This window comes from Equus przewalskii, chromosome 1 (assembly GCF_037783145.1).
Source record: "Equus przewalskii isolate Varuska chromosome 1, EquPr2, whole genome shotgun sequence".
NCBI classification, from domain to species: Eukaryota; Metazoa; Chordata; class Mammalia; order Perissodactyla; family Equidae; genus Equus; species Equus przewalskii.
In genome coordinates, this window is record NC_091831.1 from 96,841,754 (window position 1) to 96,862,306 (window position 20,553).

Consider the following 20,553-nt stretch of genomic DNA (forward strand, 5'->3'; position numbering starts at 1 on the left):
CTAAGAGCCAGGAGTGCTGGATTTAAGTTCCAGTTCTGCTTGTAACTAGCTAAAGCCATCAGCATCTCCCGCCTGAACTCCCAGAGTCTAATTCCACCCCCTGCCCTCCTAACCCTGTCTCCCTCCTCTTGCGCCCTCTGATGCTCTCCTCTCCACACGGCAGCCAGAATGGTCCTTCAAAAGCATAAATCAGTTTAATAGGGATAGAGTTTCAGTTCTGCAGTGGAAAGAGTTCTGGAGATTGGTTATGCAACAGTGTGAAGGTGCTTAACGCTACCGAACTGTATGCTTACAACTGGCTCAGACGGGCAACTTTATGTTATATGAATTTTGCCACAATTAAAAACTGATGGAAATAAAACCCAAATTCCTTGTCATGGTCCAGGGGGCCCTAGATGCTCTGGTCCCACCGATGTCTCCAGCTTCATCTCGTTGCCTCCCACTCTTCCTCATCACGGTTCTGCCACACCAGCTTCCCCATTTCTCAGGCTTGCCCACTCCCCACCCCACCCCCTACCTGAGGGCCTTAGCATTTGCCTTCTTTTTCCTCCCTGGATCCCTCATGGCCAGGTTACTGGTTCTTCCTTGTCATTCACGTTTCGGCTTGGGGAGCCTCTCTTTGACCACAGTTGGCAGTAGCCCTGCTCCTTCCTCTCTCTCCAGAAACTCTTTGGACATAGATGGGCAAATTCTAAGGTCCAGAACAGATGTGGTGTAGCTTCAATTTAGAAATGTCTTACACGAAACACCCTCAGTTTGGGACCTTCCGGTTCATTCTTGCCCAGGTCTTTCCTTCTGCCTGACTCTCCAAAATGTCTTAGCTGTCCCACCAGTTCTGTACTGCTTTTCTCTCCCATCTTTACCTCCTGGATATCTCCTTTCATTTCCCTGGGCAGTGCATGAACCAAGCTGTTTCTCTCAGGCTTTTCAGGGTGTTCTCCTGGCTTGGCCCAAATGTCAATGACTTCCTTCTTGAAGCCTTCTCTGGTCAGCCAAGACCAAGTGTTGCTCTACTTCCTCTGCGTGGCTTTACCAATGCCACTCTTATATCCCACCTGCTGCCTGCACTACACCTATCCTGGTTTTCCCTATAAGATGGTACGCTTTCTGAGGAGGATGGGAACTTTATCACCATCTCTGAGCTCCCTATATAACCTAACCCCAAGAACTTTCACAAAGCAGGAGCTCAGGAAACACTGAATAAATCATAAATGATCTCAGGTCGATCTGACCTCGAGCATATCTAGCTCCTGATTCTAACTGGGTGACATTTCCCTTAAGATTCAGTCTTTCCTTCCACAGATTCACAATGCTGGGGTAACTGGTCCTGTGGACAAAAAGGGTCTTGAGGAAGAAAGGCTTGGCCTGCCACTCTTTCTGAGCCTATGGCAGTAGGTTCAACTTTTCAAAGGCCATCACTGCTTATTGTAGTGGTTCTCAAAGTGAAGTGCCCGGACCAGTAGCCTTAACATCACCTAAGGACTTGTTACAAATGCAGAATCTTGTATCTCAACTCAGTCCTACTAATTAGAAACTCTGGGAGAGGGGTCTAGCAATCTGTGCACTAACAAGCCCTCTGGGTAAATCTGATGCATGCTCAAGTTTGAAAGCCACCAATTTTAGAAACTTTTCAGGTCTCTTAAGCTGTTCCACCTCCAAAGTGTGGCCTCTTTACCACGTTATGTCATACAAGTTGGTTCCATCTGCAATTACCCATTTCTCCAAATTGATAACTATCTCAAACTGTTTCAGGGCATCCTTGCAGGGATTCTTTTTTGACCTTACATTCAACTTGTCATTCTTCTTCCTCCTTCCTCATACAAAGCTCCAACAAAATTACATAGCACCCTCACTGCATTACGGACAATCTGATCCTTGAACGTTTAAGCGATGCTTAGAGGGTCTGTGCAAGAATGTGCGACCCAGGAAACAAAGAGGTGGAGTCATTGAGAGAGAAAGACTGCAGGTAGCGGCCTCAGTAGAAAGGCAAAGAAGAATATAATGGGCAGGGCCGTCCAGTGGAGCAGCGGTTAAGTGCACACGTTTCGCTTCGGTGGCCCCAGGTTCACCAGTTCGGACCCCAGAGGCAGACATGGCACCACTTGGCAAGCCATGCTGTGGTAGGCATCCCACATATAATGTAGAGGAAGATGGGCATGGATGTTAGCTCAGGGCCAGTCTTCCTCGGCAAGAAAAAAGCAGAGGATTGGCAGAAGTTAGCTCAGGGCTAATCTTCCTCAAAAAAAAAAAGAATATAATGGGCAGAGGCTGTGGGAAGGACTCAAAAATAGCTCTTTCTCAGTCAATTTCATGCCCAGTAGGTTTGTAACTACATCATAAACACAAGTAAAAATAGTACAGGACACTGGTTTTCAATTGTGGTCCCCAGACCAGCAGCATCAGCAGCACTCAGGAACTTGTTAGAAGTGCAAATTCTCAGGCTCCACCTCAGACCTACCAAATCAGAAACTCTGAGGATGGGGCCCTTGCAGCCTTCCAGGGGACTCTGACGCACACTCAACTTGGAGAACCACGGGTGCAGTGCACAGAAGCATGGCCTTTTGAGAAAGACCACTGGTTTCAAATCTTTTAAAGCGTTGAAATCAGAAAGTCTGTGTAAACTGTTAAGCCAGCCCTAGGTCAGAGTAAGCACTCAATACAAATCTCATCTCCTCCTCTGCCTCCTCCTCCTCCTCCTTCTCCTTCGTTATCATTGTCATCACCATCTTTGTCGTCACCATCAGCTGCAGCAGCATCACCATCATCATCATCACTATAATTGACAAATAGCCACTGAAATGACATCACCAGATCCGAGGTTCCCAAGTTGGCCATCCTGGATTCACAAGCCTTCTCTGGCAGAAGAGGGGAGAGGATTGATGGGCAGCTCACACTCCAGCACAGCTGCAGTGGCATCTGTGCACATAGCCAGGTGCTGGAGGCTCTTCAGGCCGGGGAAACCTGGCACAGGTGCACATCCTGCCTCCGCTCACACCCTGCTTCCATTCCCCACAGTAACTGGAGGCTGGAAGCTTGTCATAAATTTGCTTAGTGGAGCAGTTGAGGTCTTCATTGACCTGCTGTGAACAGCTTCTAAGATCCTGCTTCTGGACTCACAGCCCCTTTCTTGCCTGGGCTTCACTTGGTATTTTCTCCACCTCTTCTTACCATAGACAAGTACCTCTGGGATCACCATCTTCTTCCTTCATTGCCCTTCTAATTGTTTTTTGTAACACAGAACAGAGAAACAACCAATAATACACAAGGCAGAGGAACCGGCTGAAGCCACGAGCCGGGGTAGGGGGCTGCGGGGCATCAACAGTGCAGGAGGCTGTGTCACTAAGACTGGGAGAGATTAGAGACGTGGGGGACACAAGCTTATAAAATAAGGGGAAGCTTCCAAAAATTCAAAGCACTTCCTCATCCAGAGGAATAGAATGTAAAATGCAGCTATTTCATGACAGAGAAACTCTGAAAGCTATAATGATGGAGAGAAACCCAGAGGTGACAGCAGATAGAAAATTAGATATTGGTTTGCAGCACAGTATTATGTTATTGTTTAGAGGGAGCAAAAACAGGCTATTTTTTTTAATGGGAAAAGTCTACAGATACCACGGTTGGAAAACCGCGCTCTCGTTGACTGCTTCATTACCTCGGATGGACTCAGGTAGAGAAAAACTGGAGCGTATTCAGAGAAGAGCGACGAGACTGAGGAAGGGAGTACAGAGACGGGCTAATATGAAGACAGCAAGGAACAGAATGCATATGAAACATGGCTGCTTTGGCCCCCGGAGAAGGCGGGTGAGCAGATGGTGGGTATTCGGGAGATGTTCACATCATAAGGAGAGAGGGTGTGTGTAGCCTCACATGATGGTGTGTAAATTAGCCCTGATCAAGTGAAATCAAGGAATTTGTTCTTTGGGTTGAAATCCATGAAACTCTAGACACATATTCCACTGGGGTGCAGATAAGCAACTGCCCTCACAGGTACTATTCTCTTTGCCTGGGATATTCTTCCTCTTAAACTCGGCGTGACCAGCTCCTTCAATAATTCAGGTCTCAGCTTAGGGGTCACCTGCTCAGAGGAGACTTGCCCTCTCTAACAGAACACCTTCTCCCTCCACTCACGGGAGTCCCAGTAGGCCTTCACGCTCCATTGATTTCACAGAGCAATATAAAATTATCTTCCTCATTAAATTCTTTGCTTCCTTAGTGTCTGACTCCCCTGCTACAATGTTTGCCCCGCAAGATCAGAGGTCTTGATGTCATATTCACCACTAGATTATGCAGTGGTAATTATTCCAATAACTGCTCACACTCAGAGAGCAGTGAAGGCGTGGCAAGCAATCTGCTAAGCACAAAACATTTCTACATTAACTTAGACCACACAACAACCTAGAGTTTATTTCCTTTTTTTTTTTTTTGAGGAAGATTAGCCCTGAGCTAACATCTGCTGCCAATCCTCCTCTTTTTGCTGAGGAAGACTGGCCCTGAGCTAACATCTGTGCCCATCTTCCTCTACTTTATACGTGGGACGCCTACCACAGCATGGCTTGCCAAGCGGTGCCATGTCCGCACCCAGGATCCCAACCGGCGAACCCCAGGCCACCAAAGCGGAACATGGGCACTTAACTGCTGCACCACTGGGTTGGCCCCTCCTTTTTTTTTTTTTTTTTTAAGAAGAAGGAACTTGAGGCCCAGAGAAGTTGGGTGACTTCTCCAAAGTGTCACAGCTGTAGGTGCCAGAGTTAGGATTTGAATCCAGGTTCTCTAGCTTTAGAGTCAACACTCAGCCACAGCACCATACAGTGTGTACCCAATAAGTATGTATTGAATAAATGAGTCAATCAATGCATGAGAGAATGAATGAATGTGGATTTGAATCCACAACATCTGCCCATGGCAGGCAGCAAGAAACCTACAGAGGTTTTCCCAGCTCTGTTCAGGAGGATTCCTAAATCAGCCAGGTGTCCCCCACCCGCAGAGGTAATCCCAAGGCTGAATACCTGTGTGGTGCTGAAGAGGGTCTCCATGCCCTGAGCCGCCAGGAAGGCCTCCCTGCCAGACCGGAGGGCGGCAATGTGCTTGAGGCAGAGCAGAAGCCCCCGGCGGATCAGCACGTAGGTATTGGCCGTGTCATGGCTGTGCCAGTCCTGATGCAGCCTGAGCAAGCCAACAACATAGCCTCTGTTCACCGCCCTGCGGCTGTTAGACTCTGAAACCAATGGGAAAAGGCAACATCAGTCATAGATTCTCTTGGCCGCACCTGCCTGAGAATGTCTCAGTGGACCTCCCACAAGAGACTTATCAATTATAAAGGAAACAGTAATAACCTTCCAGTGGAGAAAACTGGCAGATGTCACCTTCATAAAGTGATCAAAGTCAACATCACCAGATACGATGCACGGAGAAAGACACAGCATCAACTACGGTATTCTTGCCAAAAACGATAACCTGAATTTAGCCACGAGGAAAATCAGCAAACCCAAAATGACGGACTTGCTATGAAACATCTGATCTGTACTGTTCAAAAATGTCAAGGTCATGAAAGGCAAAAATAACCGGAAAAAAAGACCAAGGAATTGAGCTAAAGGAGACTAAAAGTCATGATATGTAAGTACAACACATAATTATAATTTATATCCTGGGCCAGAGAGCAATTTTTTTCTTTTGCTACAAAAGGCACTTGGTAAAACTTGAATAAGGTCTGTAGATTAACTAATAGTATTCTATTAATGTATATTAGATTTTGATATACTGTGGTTATACAAAAGAATATCATTGTTTTCAGGAAATTCACAATTGGAGTATGTGAATGTCTATAAGTTATTCTCAAATAGTTCAGAAAAAAATTATAATTGTGGGGAGAAAGAAAGACAGAGAGAGAGTGATTTCCACCAGATTTCCATCCTTCTTCCCTAAATCTCAGTGGATTTAGGATTTTGTCATTGAGTTGAGCAAACTAGAAGGTTTAGGTTGAGAAGAAGACACTGAGTGAGACATAGCATCTGAAAGGCTGTCATGTTAAGAGATACACTGGGTGTTTTTCCTAAAGAGAATGGAAGCCAGTTTATGAATAATCAAGCATTTACCTCAGTCCAAGAAAGGAATTCCTCATGGTCAATGCTATCCAACCAGAGGATGGACGCTATGTGGCAATGAGTAACTGGGCACTAAAAACGTTCTGGTAGAGGTTGGAAATCCACCCAGGAGAGATGTAGCATGGGGCTTTCTTATACTTGATGGAGAGCTGAAATAGTGTTTCTACAGTCCCCTTCACCTCTTCAATACCAGGATTTCTCTTTGTTAGTTGAATGACCCTGGTGGAGACCTCCTATGAGACCCATCTTATGAGATAAGTGGATGATTTCTTAATTTCCCCAAGAAATAGCTTAAATTCTCTTTGAAGAAACAAAGGGGAAAGAACAGTCCAAGATACCTCTCTCAACAGTTAACACGTGCCACTCTTCATGTTAAATTCTTCAAGCTACAGAGTCGGTGGACAAATGTCTACCAGTCCAGATCTATCCAGTAGACGCCTGGTCATCTCCACTCCTGTGGACGAGGCTCATTGCTGGACTCTAATCGGCTGACCCTAAGGCACAAATGCCCAATTCTTGCAGCTCTGACCTCTCACTACTGCATCCTCCTCTATCCAAACTGTTCATGCTGGTTTATGGGACAATATGCACTTCTGGCCAAGTGTGTGTGAGAGCGATCCCCTGAGCCATAATTGGATAAGCAAAATTTCAGCTCAAAGTCAGATTTTTCCCTAAGACCATGTAAGCGCACATGAATGAAAAAGTAACATGGAAATTTAGTGCTTTATTCCAGAGGGGTTTTCTCATAATATTAATGGAATTCTTTTTTTTTTTTTCTGCTTGTTTGTCAAATTGTAAATTGTCAGGCTTGACTGAGCCCCAGTGAGATTTTTGACCCATTTGTGCAGTTGGTTTATTTTTTTTTTTGCCTTTTACAACATTTCATTCAGCCATGACCCTGAACTGAGGAGTGACGAGCTTTATTCATCCGGCGAGTGTTTGTGGAAGGTTTAAATCGCCTTCATTATCTCCTTTAATGAATTATTCTTTTGTATCAAAAATATTTCTCTCCTTGGCTGGTCCCGGCCACAAAGCACTAGAGTTCTTTACTGCCTAAATGAGGTTCCAGCCTATCCAATATCTGATGTTTAAAAGAAAATTGAGGATTAAGAAGGAGGTATTAAAGGAAAGTATCGCCTGCTGAAAAGATGCCAAAATGGCAAGAACAGTTCACAGAGGCCCCGCGGGCCGTCAGGGCTTAAGGACTTGTGTCTTTTATCTATTTTAAGGGTATGAGACTAATAACACATTATCCCAATGACCTTCATCCTCTACTCTTTTTTTTGGGGGGGGGAGGAGATAATGGGAAAAAATCTTTAATTATCTGAGAGAAAAATCCCTTATCAAATTCCAATGATTTTATTCATGATTTCCTGTTAATCCTCAACAAGCTGTCATGTTTACTAACATCTAAAATAGCTAAACCCCTTCCCCCTCGACCATAAATCAGTCGATCTCTCTCTGAGAATGGCTCGGGGAGTTTTGCAAAAGTCAATATGCATCTAAAACCCGACAAGAGGAGATTGTCAAACTGAGGAAGAGCGAACGTGGAGAGGAGCCAAAGAATGAAATGAGGGTCACCCGGATCAGCGATTTGCAGGCGTTCTAGAAGTTGTGAGAGGAAAACACCGCTCGTCTGAGGGAGGCCAAGTAGCGAGGAGAAAATGTGGGGTTTCAAACACTGTTTGGGGCGAGCTCAGGGTTGCAGGGTGGGGAGGGCTCCAGGTCCCCCAACCCTCTTCAAAACAGACAGCTCACTTTATTCTGTTTACATCAATAGTCTCCTCCTAAGGTCTTCCCGGAAAAAAAGTTCCTGGCGTTGATTTTTTTTTTTAATTTCCTAAGTAGATTGATTCATCTTAAACAGATTGGAGGATGAAGGTGGGATGGCCAGAGAGGAATTCTGAGGGGATTTAATTTAACACTCGCCCCCAGCCCGTACCCATATGGCCAACTTTAAGGTGCTCTCGGTGCCTCCTGCTCTGCCGGCCCCTCCCTGGAGGCCTCCTGCTCAAGATGGTTTCTGGTCAGTTTCCTTTGGCAAATCCATGAATTTGTTTTTGTCCTCACCCCCAATTTACCCTCTTATATTTTACTATTTGTACCTCTCTCTCTGGATTATATCTTCCCGGGGTCTTATCAGTAGCTAATTCTCAGTCTGAAGTGTGATCTAGCAATATCCTTATTTTTACCTTAGATATCTCTTCACTGAGGTTCAAAGGTTTTTCTTTAGGGCAGACGCCACTGATGAGGATTTTTACCCTCGGACAAAAAGGAAAAATAAACTGGAAGGCAATATACCAAGATGTTAATAATACTTCCGGTGGATGGGGAGGATTTTGCTTATTTAGCCTTTCCCGTAGTTTTTACACCCCACATATTCTACAATGAACCTTGATAATTAGGAGGAAAAAACTAGGTTACCCTTTGACAGGAGGTCTGGAGACTTTTGGCCACGCCATGTTGTAAATGTCCGTGGGCAGGGCAAGCAGGCTCCAGGTTGCCATAGCAACCAACTCACCTTTTTGTCTTACCCCATCCCCTTCAAAAGTGAGTTACCTGCCTAGCCCTGAAGGCATTTGAGATCATGATCATCTCCATAAAGATGTTTGTCTACTAAACAGGAAAGCCTAAATGCCTTCAAGAATCCAAGACTGAATTTCTCAGGCGGAATTTTCAGCCCATGACAGGCTGTTGGGAGAAATGCTTGGGGACCCAGATTATTATAACTTTAAACAGCCTACTATTCTGCCCCTATTTGGCAATACCAAAGGAAAGTCTCATCGCTACTCTTTATTTCCCATATCTGGGAATTTCATCACCCCTTTTAGGGTCAAGCGATGCCCTAAAGCAGAGGAAATGTGGGAACATACAGCACAGTAGTGAGCTGGACACTTTGACCGCACAGCCCTAGGAATGAGATGTACAAGTGAGCGTAGACCTCTCAACTTGTCTTTCCCATACTCAGGTACCCGTCACTGCCCGGCTGGGCCTGCTCTGTGGGCAGAACCTTCAGCTGCTGGCTTTCTTTCTGGAGTCCTTGCACCTGGCCAGGAGCTCGACCACTTTCTAGCTGTGTGGCCTTGAGCATGTTACTTCACAGCTCCATCATTCTGTCTTTATCTGAAGAACGAAACTAATAACAATCCATTCCTGGCGGGGCTGTTGAGAAAATTAAATAATACATATAAAGTGGATAGCTTGATGCCTGGTACATAACAAGCACCCAGTACCTTGCCTATTATAATTGTCATTATGAGAAGCATCATCTATTTATCATCCCAACTTCCCCCTCTTATTATGGACAACAAAATGCCAAATGCTCAGAACATGAACATATTCCTTTTGACAGCCTCATGCAAGAACAGGAGCTCCAGAGTCACATAGCCGTAGATTTGAATTTTGGCGCTACCGTTTACTAGCAGTATAACCTTGGTTAAGTTACTTAGCCAATCTGAACTATATTCCCATCATCTGCAAATATTAAACCAAGATTTTAAAAGGTAAAGATAATTAAAGCATCTACCTTACAAGTCCGTTATAAGGAACAAATACAGAGCATAGCACCTGGCACAAAGTACATGCTCAATAAATGATAATTCTCTTCTCCATAAGGAGGACTAATAAACTTCACATACCTTTCACCAGCGGGAATAGCCCAAGGAAAAGTTTCAAAATAAGTAAAATTCATAATCAGAGTTCTTCAATCCCCGTGTAATGTAATTGACTTCTCATCCCAAAATGGCCACCAGTTTTATGTTGTCCCTTATCTGTCCTGAAACACTCTCATAGACACACAGTGACGATCACATCCCATTTTATCCCAGGTGCCCTTACAGACGGTCTCCAGTGTAGACCTTTATAGTTTCCCTGTCTGGCAAAATTTACCTCTATTGGTTCCCATTACTCTAAAACTTTTTTAGAAGACTGGTTAGTGCTCTAAGATCCTCTTGGTGGATAATGGGCAAGTGCTTAACAGCCCACCCTTGCTTTTGATAAGGTGTGCATGATTAAGAGTAAACAAAAGGATTCCAGGCCCCCAGCATTCCTGAGAAGAGAAATCATCTTTAGTCACACAGGGTACTGTGACATTACTATCCCAAGAAATTCTTGCCCAGGAAAATTAAATAGCTTTATCATTTGTTTCATGAACTTCATGAAAATCCACTCATGTGAACTGTTGACAATTCAGCCAGTCCTTTTCAGGACTGTAGCCCCCTTCTCAAAACAGAAGACCGCTCAATGGGGCTTATCAAACTCTCATTTACTCTCCAAGGTTTGCTCCTGAACCCTCCCTTCACTGTGTCTCCCCAACCCTAAGCAGTCAGATCACAAACGTTGCCTAATCTCCATCAGGACCCCACATTGAAGACCCACTTTGAACCAGAGCACTCAAATCCTGTAATAGTCCACTCTCGAACTCCCCCAGCAGAGATACTATTAAAATTCAAAGTAATGGTGACCCTAACTTCAGCACGCAATACGCTCATTACATTTTGCAACAGATCATTTTGGTGGCCTTTTCACGGTGTCCATCTAGAAGATATTTCTGGACCACGCAGGCTTTCATCAAGACTTCTGAATCATATCACACGAACCACAAGCTGCCTACTTTGCCATCATAACACCCGTTACAATTATGGGGTATTTATGTGCTGAATGTTTCCTGTGTGTTCAGCACTGGGCTAATCATTTTACATGATTATCTCATTTATCTCATGGAAATGCCTTGAGATAAGCATTATTTTCCTCCTTTTACAAATGAAGACACAGGCTGAGAGAAGTTAAACAACTTATTTAAGTCTATAGAGCTTATAAATGGCAGATCTAGGATTCAAATGGATTCCTCCATCTGCCTCCAAAGCTGACATGCCACGTTGTTATCCCCAATGCTGTTGATGCTGGTTAGTACAGTTTACACGCTTTTGCACCCAAAGACCTTGAACTGTTAGCCCAAGAACCAGCTAATTGAGGAAGGTTTCTGTAAGGCTATTGGATGGAAAGCGGAGGAACACCTGAGGCCTGAGGTGCTTGATGGGAGTGGCTTTCAGCCAAATTTAACTTGGCTCGGCCCCTCTACCCATCCCCCTCCCCCATCTTATCTGCTCCCTCCCAGGCCCTAAACTGTGGTGAGAGTTGGTTTTTAAAATGAAACTGGAGAAAGTTTAAAGGCCCAAACAAACGGCCTCTGCTTCTTTAGGTCACTGCAGGAAATGTTTGGGAACCTTCCTGACACCCAGCCAGTGACTCCATGAGGCCGGCCCAGAAGTGAGGCCCAGAACGTGAGCACAATGCCTTTGAGCAGGAGTGACTCAGCTCTCACCCTTTCCTCCCCACAGCTGCAGGAGTGGCTCACTCACAAAGGAGGAGCAGCCTTCTATGTGCTGAAACGTAACTAATCTTCATGTCATCCTAATGGAAATTATACTCGATTCCCATTAGCTCAAATAAGAATAATGATATTGAATTAGCTTACAGGTATTTTTTCTCTCTGTAGAAGAGATACATTTCAGGAAACTTGACTATAAGTAAATTTTGGTTTCAAGCAAATCTTGTTTTCCCATTGACTGCCTTTATAAAATTACAGATGCTTTTCCTACGCTCCAGAAATAGTGGCTAAGAAGGACAAGAGACTATCCTTCTTAGCATTGTTCTAAACCTAGAATCATCTACAATTTGTTTTTGAATCACCAACTCATTCTAATACCTTTCCACAGATACAGTCCCAAAGCACAGGAATTTCCTCACTCTCAGAAAGCCGAAGAATTCACATGGGCCTTTTCCTCCACACAGCCCTGTGTGTCCTCTTATCCTTAGAGTGTGCAATGTCTAACGAAGGGCATTAGGCAGCGATGCTGCAGGAGAAGGGGCCACTAGAAGTGACATACTCCAGACTCCAAACTCCTCCTATTCAGTACTCCGCAGCCATATGATGGATCAGCCTCATCTTGTACTTTATCAGTTCTAACGCAGATACTTTTTCACATTTTAGCATTTCCAAAATTAAGGTGCTTCTTAGCAATGATGGTGTTTCAATTATAACTGGCAGCGTTTTCTTATTCTTAGTGGCACATAAAAAATGGTGCATCTGGGGCTGGCCCCGTGGCGGAGTGGTTAAGTTCGCGCGCTCCGCTGCAGGCGGCCCAGTGTTTCGTTGGTTCGAATCCTGGGCGCGGACATGGCACTGCTCATCAGACCACGCTGAGGCAGCGTCCCACATGCCACAACTAGAAGAACCCACAAAGAAGAATACACAACTATGTACCGGGGGGCTTTGGGGAGAAAAAAAGGAAAAAAAAAAAAAAAAAAAAAAAAAAAAAAAAAATGGTGCATCTTATAGTCAATGACATCTCAGATTTGAGGAAATATGATTAATTTTTCAATATTGCTAGTTTGAAAATTCTCTAAAATGAGTTGGTTCCCAGCCAAAGGTGATCACTCGAGAGGTTTCTGTGCATATGCAAATAAGCAGAGACACTTTGTCCTGAGAGCCAGAACCTGCTGTGGCTAGGCACATGGTAAATTATCAACTAAAACCATGCTCAGGTACCCAGAACCCAATGCATCACCATTAATTCAGTCAACAAACATTTGTCTAGCAACTACTATGTGCCAGTATGTGCCAGGCACTGTTGTAGGCACTGGGGATACAGCAGGAAACAAGATAGAAAAAGTCTCTGCTTTTAAGGAGCTTGCATTCCCATGGGGGAGTTGGGGAGATGCAAATCCAAAAGGGCATAAAGAAAAACAAATAAGGTCATTTTGTATCGTGACAAGTGCTACAGTGGAAATAAAACAGTGATGACAGAGTGACTAGGTGGGGCAGCTACTTTAGCTTGAGTGGTGAGGGAAGACTTTGAGGAGGGGGCATTAGTGCTGAGATTTGAATGGAAGGAATCAAGATGCAGAGATCTGGGGGCAGAAAGTTCTAGAAATCTTGAGAGCACAGCAAGTGGAAAAGCCCAAAGTTGGTGAGTGCAAATAACAAAAGTCTGGGAGCTAAAGCCAAGTGAAGAAAGGGCGGGAGAGCAGTAGGAGAATGCGGGACCCCTGCCCCTCTGACAGCGGGTTGTGCAAAAGCTGGGGGACATGTCAGGCTGAGATTTCCCCACTCTCCTTTTTGTTATTTTGGCATCTCTGCAAGAAAGCTCTTAGGAATGATTATGTTTCCCCTGGACCTAAATTTTCCCAGGAGTTTTCCTACCCATCCAGAGTTTTATTTTGAGTCTAGATTCTTGGTGGGGAAAGAAGCACTTGCTAAGTCCCAAGACTAGCCATGATCCCTTCTGGGTCCCTGCAGAAAACCTTCCACCTGGTTTCACTTTGCTGATTCCAAGGTGAACTCATCAAGATGACACTTAAAGAAGAAAGCCAGGATTTACACCAGGAAGGAGAAAAACAGAGACCATCCCCACCTGCCTTTGTCTGTCGGTTGATGTGTCAGACACCTGTCTGTCGGTGGCCTTGCCTAATTCTGGCCAGAGTTCAGACAATCAGTATGGACCGCAGGAAAACAGATCGGCGGGGTTGCAAACATCATGTGCAAATTGGTTCATGCTGCATTACACCTCCAGGCCTTGAGCATGCACGGAGGAAGGCAAAGAGCATATGCCCCCGAGCTCCTGGCCTGCTGTCCTTCGGCCTTCTGTAATAGCACATCACTATCAAATCACAGAACCGAGCCTATGCTTCCTCGTGTTAACTCAGTTCCTTCACTCCTCTCTCCTCCCACCTGGACTGTGCCAGCAACAGCCTCCTACTCAGCCCCAATGCCTCCTGCTCTCCTCCACTGCCCAACACATCTTACTAAAGCACAACTTGATGCTGGCATCCCATACTCAAAAAATTGTAACGGCTCCAGGGAACTCTGGAAGGTCTGAGGATGCCAAGAGGGGTCTGGTGTCCCCTGGGCCTCACTGTAAGGGGAGCAGTGGTTGCCAGACTGTGTGTCCCTGGGATGAGAGGGAAGGGCTGAGGAAGAGGCTGGGTGGGGTCTCTCTAACCCCCGCTGCCACCAGGGCAGCCTCACCATCATCTGTTTACATGCAATGGTGCTGCAAAGGATTTCACTTAAGAATTTTTTTAAACCGTTCTCTATCTTTAAAAAAAATTAAAGATTTGAAACCCTTTGGTAGTGAAATGAAAGGATAGATTTTAGTCCCAATATGCCAAGTACATATTACACAACCTTAGGCAAGTCAGTCAACCTCTTTGAGGCTTAATTTTTCTCTATCGAACAGTTTCTAGTTTCTCAACCTCATACTATTGGCATTTGGGGCTGGCTAGTATTTCTGGTTGGGGGCGGGGTGGTGGAGTTTGCCTTGTGCATTGTAGGATGTTTAGCAGCATCCTGGTCTCCACCCACTAAATGTCAGGAGCAACCCCACCCCCACGGATGTGACAACCAGAAATGTCTCCAGACCTTGCTAAATGTTCCCTTGGCAGCAAAATCGTTTATGTTGAGAACCACCGCTATAGAATGGTTAAATATTTACCTATCTTGCAGGACTACAGTGAAGATTAAATGAGATAATAAATGCAAAGGGGCTTTGTAAACTGCTATGACTAGAAGTCTGGAGGAAACACCTGACTTTCACCTTGACATAGACAAATAATTGTACAGCCAATCCTGAATGTGATGAAGAAGCTTCCGTGCACTTTCTGAGCCATAAGATGTTTATCTTTTTGTCTATCGCTTTAAATCTTTGTGATACTTTATCTTTGTCAATCCATAGCCAGTCATTCATTATGCCAGGATGATACAAGGTCTAAAATCTGAAGCATTTAGAGCTCAGCATTCCTAGATGTTAACCCCTGATTCCCTAGAATGAAAACAAAGTCAGTGCGTTTGGGCCAACTCAACGCAAGGAATCCGCAGCATTTGTTGATTTACTTCCTCTTTTTATGGAAAAAGCTTCTAGAGGCAAGACAGACACTGAAAACAACTCTGTGTCACCCAACGCTCAGGGAGATGTTGGGAGAGGAATTTACATTGCAACAGGATTTATGCCGGTGAATGACCCCATCGTGAAATTCCCAGGATTTTCCAAGTGGTGGCAATAGTAAGAGGAGAGTTGGTCTTTACAGAGATTTACTAAGATCTAGCACTGTGCCCCCACTATAAACACATCACCTTGTTTAAATCTTACTAATTACCATCGGAGGGTATCATTTTCCTGCCTTACCCATGAGAGATCTGCAGCACACTCATTAAGGAACATGCCCATCATAGCCCCAATTGGAATCCACAGTCTCCTGAGAGCCAGCTTTGTGACCACTGTGCAAACATCATTCTCCACCAGGTCTTGTCCTTTCAGAGAGTAAGAGGTTTGAGCTTTTAGCAAACACACGCCACCTTCATCCACGACCCTGAGCCTCCTTGAAGACGTTTGCACTGTTGTCAAAGCAACATCACGGCTCAAACCTACAGGCAGATAATCAGGCCAGAGGGAAAGCCCTGGAGATGGAACTCGGTCTTAAACCAGTGCCAGAGAACAGGATCATCTGGTTAAAAGACAACATCCTACTTGGGTATAAAAACCAGGATTGGTTGCAATTTTATTACAACAATATTTTAGGTAGCCAACAGTTTTGTGTCAGGCAGGGAAAACTCGACACCACTGTCCACAGCTGTCAGACCCCGTGTGGGTGCCTCCGAATACCTGGCCATGTTCGGAAGGTGGTTCACCATCCTGCCCATACTACCAACCATCATAATCCCCACTGGAAGCTGACCCTTCACATTTAATTAGGTTCAGTTTAATTACACTTCTTAGTCCCAAGAAACTCCAAAGTTACTTGACTAGGGCTCAAGGAGGAATACAACATTTGGATCTTTCTCTGAGTCAAACCTCACTAGCTCCTTCTTAGGGCCACCACATAGTAAAACTGAGCACACTTTTCAAACCTCCTAAGAGATGCATCCGCCCATCTTTAATCTCAGACAACAGACTAAACTCTGAAAGCGTCCCAGGAGAACATTTCAGAGGTTTTCAAACTTGATTCCTTCGAGCCCTGGAACTTCCATGGAAGTTTCTCAGTGTCAGTCAAGGGAAAGAGGAGGTGCCAAGAGAAAGAGTCATTCACTGCCCTCTCCTGCTTCTGCTCCCAATTTGTCTGCCTTAGATGTGTCATGTCCTCAGAAGATTTCATTGTTTTAAAAAAGGTTCTTCTACGAAAGAATTCTCAAACTACCCATCTTAGGTCGCTCTCCCATTTTTGGAAAACCAAACTGAAGTCAATGACAAAGCACTAACTTAAGGTCACACAGCCCACCAACAGAGTCCAGGTTTACCTGACTCCACATGGAGGGCGGGAATTATCTTTGAAATATGAAGATTTTCTGCTTCGGAGACAGTTATAACTGAGTTCAAACTTTATATCCCACTTATCATTTGTGGGACCTTGGGAAAGATCATTAACCTCACCTCACTACACCTTCCTTGTGTATAAAACGGGAATGTAAATGCCTGGCAAGTGCGGTGCTCTGTAATTAATAGTCACCATCATTATTCATTGAAGGCACTCTAATGAACAGTGATTCTGTTCCCACTCCCCGCCCTCCTGCCCATTTCCTTGAGGACTCGCGGTAAACAGTTCACGAACCATATTACCAGTGGGATGAGGGATGCGTGCCCACCGTGGGAAGGCAGACGGGCATCTTCCTTAAGTGGTGTAGGATTTGGCTTTGGCAAGAAGCCAGGGAAGATACAGGTTATCAGAAGGGTCCGAGGGAGATGGGGAAAGGTACCTGCAGGATTTGCTGCTGTTTACCAGAGTCAGCCCTCCAAAAAGCTGCTAGGGATGCTCCCGGCCCTCCGTGAGTCCAGCTCACTCAGCTAACAGCCCTGGGAATGCAACACAATCCGGCGGCTTTTCCAACCCCGAGCTCTGCTCCCCCCGCCTCCTCCCAACTCCCTTAAATAATGGCTGAGCAAATGCCTCCGAGACCATCTTCAGCTAATTTCCTTCAAGACATGCAAGCTGCTAACGCTGGGAAGCACAGATAGTGTGGAATAGCAAATATGGCCAAAATTAGATTAAAATAACCTCCCGATAAACAAATTACTCACCGAAAATAAATATTGGACTCACTGCGGCCCGGATAACTAAAAGAACAGCACCACCACATGGCAGGAAGAGGAACTACAGGTGCCGCTGTCTGGCCAGTCTCAGTCAGCCCACCCAGCCTCCGGGTCTGACAAAGCAGGCAGGGAAGGGGGACAAGGGGGACAGGAACTATCCTTGTAGCTCAAACTTTTTAAAATGTTTTATGCACTAATGCGAAATACAAAAGTATTTGGCAGAGAGGACTGAACTTTGAGCCAAGAAAAAAATGCAATGTGCCAAGTCGAATGTGCCTTGACATAATAGGATTCTGTAACCCTTCTGGTCCCTCTCTCCTTCCTCTCCCTCACCCCATCATCCATCAGCCTCGCCTCATGCTCAGCCTCACAGCAGAGACTCTGGCCCCTCACGCAGTCGTGCTGGTGTGTTGAGCACCTCTCACCAGGTCCCATTCCGATGCTTATATGGGGTGGACCATACAACGCTCTTTTCTAAACAAAATGACAGATACTCCCACCCCCAAAAAATCCTTTTAGTACTTAAACAGTATTTACTCATCTTCTTTTCAGCTTTTGGCCTTATCTTCTTTGGGCTAAATAAACCGACCCTTGTTCATCTCTTCTTGGCACCGAAGGGCTCAGGGCCCAGGCATCTGAGATTGCAGTCAGCTCTGCAGCGTGTGCGAGCTGTGTGCGTTACTTCAGCTTTCCAAGCCTCAGTTCTTACACCTGTAAAATGGGGGTTCTAACACTTCCTTGATAGACTAAATGTATATATACAGTGGCTGACACACTAAGAACTCAATAAACGGCAGACATTGTGTTGTCATTTCAATCCAACAGTGTGATGGATGTAGCTTGCCATCCTGCATTCATACAAAGTCGATCACAGCAGTCCATCCCAGTGTGACAAATGCAAAAATCTATCACTATTACTTGAAGCAGATTTTTAGCTCATCACAGAAATATACTGCAAGCTTCTCCAGAAGTTATGGTGGAAGAAGAGACATCAGGTCTGTAGTCATACCACAATATGATTCTTTCCAGGGACGAAATGAGGCTGGTCTCCTCACTGAGGCATAGCGAAAGTCAATGTACAAGGCTTGAGTCAGGAAACTGGAATCCTTCCTTAGTCAATATTAACATGTTAGCAACTCCTCTGGGCACAGCCCAATGCAAGGTATGGGGGATATGGTAGGGAGCCCGGACCTCACGGAGCTGCACCCAGCAGGAAAAATACATGCATACACACACGACAATGCACACATATGTGCATGCAAAAATAAGGAATCATTGACTGCAGTATGGTTAGTTCTTAGAAATATAAATATAGGGTTCTGTGGAAAGGTTTAACAGGGAAACTAACGCTGGGCAGAGGTGGGAGTTGGGTAGTGTTCAGAGAAGACCCCTGACAGAGATATTTGTGCTGAGACCTGAAGAAGGAGCCAGAGTCAGCTGGACAGGAAACCCTCAAAGTCTCAGAGATCTGGGGGGTCATTCCCTCTCTCTGACCTTCAGATTCCCCGTGTGAAAATGAAGAGGGGGTAGACAAGACCAACAGTGTTCTGGGATATAGACAACAATATTGTAATATAATCATCAAACTTGCTTAGAGACTCGATCTTAATTATTCCAACCACTAAAGAGAAATGGCAATTATGTGACGTGACAGAGGTGCAAATTATCACTATAACGGCAATCATATTACAATATATAAATGTATCAAATCAGCATGTGTTAAATTTGCACAATGTTATATATCAAATATATTTCCATTTAAAAAAAGATGGATAGTTTTCTTGGCTCCCAGGAGCCCTATATTTTTGTAAATGTGTCTCAGAGGCCACTTTGGGGGAGAACCAATGGGAAATGGACAGACAGGGCTCTGAGCTCGCTACTCAAAAACAAAAAAATTTGAATACCACTGCACTAAACACATGTGATGGTCTTTTCCAGCTCTAATAGTCTGATTGCATAGCCCTCCTCTGGAAACTGATGGGGAAATACACTAAGTGGGCAGAACCTTAGGGTACCATACTTGTCAGGCAGGTCAGAGGCCCTGAAGCCAAGAGGATGGATCCCAGGCCCTGTGGAAACACAGATTATACAGATGAGTCTTGTGAGGGCTTCACTGACCCACTGCTACTTGTGTATGGTCATAAATCACAATGCCAATGACCCTAAAACATAAACTGCCATTCTGAGAATTCCTTGGAGCTCCTAGAATTCCTACAAAAGCCTCAGTTTGGTGCGCCCCAGAAATGGCCCATTCTTTGACCCAGTGGTGCAGTGGTTAAGTTCATGCACTCCACTTTGGCAGCCTGGGGTTTGCAAATTCAGATCCCAGTGCAGACCTACACAGTGCTCATCAAGCCATGCTGTGGTGGCATCCCACATACAAAATAGAGGAAGATTGGCTCAGATGTTAGTTCAGCAACAATCCTCCTTACCAAAAATGAAAAATAAAAAACAGCCTATTCTTTGACTTTTTGCCATAGAGCAACTCTCTAGCCATCTTGCTCTCTGGTCACCGCATTGCTGATTGCCAGGCCACAGTAGACGACCTCTGAGAGCACGATCAGGGCTCTGGGCATTAGAAGGCCCTCCCTTCCTCTACTCCCCTAGCAGCAGGCTGATGGCTGTCCCGTGAGCCAGCCAGCCAGAGCATTAACTAGGAAGATAAGTGAGAAGTCTCATCTTCCTGCCAAACTGCCCATTAGCTCTCTTGCATCTCTCCCTTCCTCCTTTTCTCTCTGTCTCCCTTCCTTTACTAACTTACTTTCTAATTCCCAACACCGTCCCCATCCCCAATTTATCCAAACTTCCAGACTCCTCTAAATGCAAGCTCTTCAGTGGGAAAGTAGTCTGAAGTAGAGCCATCATTCCCTTATGAAGATTTAGGGCCTGAACCAGAAGGTGTGTCAGGTGTTTTCTTGTTGCAAGAGGGTAACTTCTCAGTCTGGGCAAGAAGGTTACTACCAAGGCATTATCTGAAGATTGATCACTGGAGCTGGTTTCAATCTGGCATAACCCCACCGCCACACACCCATTCATAGGCCACTTCCAGGCTGCCATTTTCCCAAACTGCCTTTCAACCTAATGCTCACGGAAGAGGTGTTAGGAAGCAAAAGGAAAGAGGGAGGGGTGGAGGGCACGACAAGGAAAGGAGAAGAGGATGCTGAAAAAAGAAAAAGAGACAGAGATAGAGATAGAAAGAGAGAGAGAAAGAGAGGCAGATAGCAAGCGGGATAGAGACAAAGGACAATACGTTTTGATTAGAGAAAAAAAATTGCCTGCAATAGAAGCACTATTTCTTAATCAAAGCTTTATGAAGTTTCAGTAATAAAAAGCTAAGTGTTTTTGCATAGGATACTTTTACTACAGGC

The 20,553-nt window shown here is 45.0% G+C and overlaps 1 protein-coding gene across 6 annotated transcripts in view; it reads right to left on the reverse strand.

Moving 5' to 3' along the window:
* The window catches only part of AGBL1 (AGBL carboxypeptidase 1), a 754,053-nt gene that overhangs the window by 601,894 nt on the left and 131,606 nt on the right, over positions 1-20,553 (reverse strand). For 5 of the 6 annotated variants that reach the window (XM_070618166.1, XM_070618156.1, XM_070618162.1 and 2 more), the window contains one exon: positions 5,007-5,215. In XM_070618166.1, the coding sequence (XP_070474267.1) occupies positions 5,007-5,215 (209 nt within the window). Of the gene's footprint in view, positions 1-5,006; positions 5,216-17,173; positions 17,282-20,553 lie in introns of those variants that run through there. The other variant, XM_070618188.1, reaches the window with a different exon arrangement.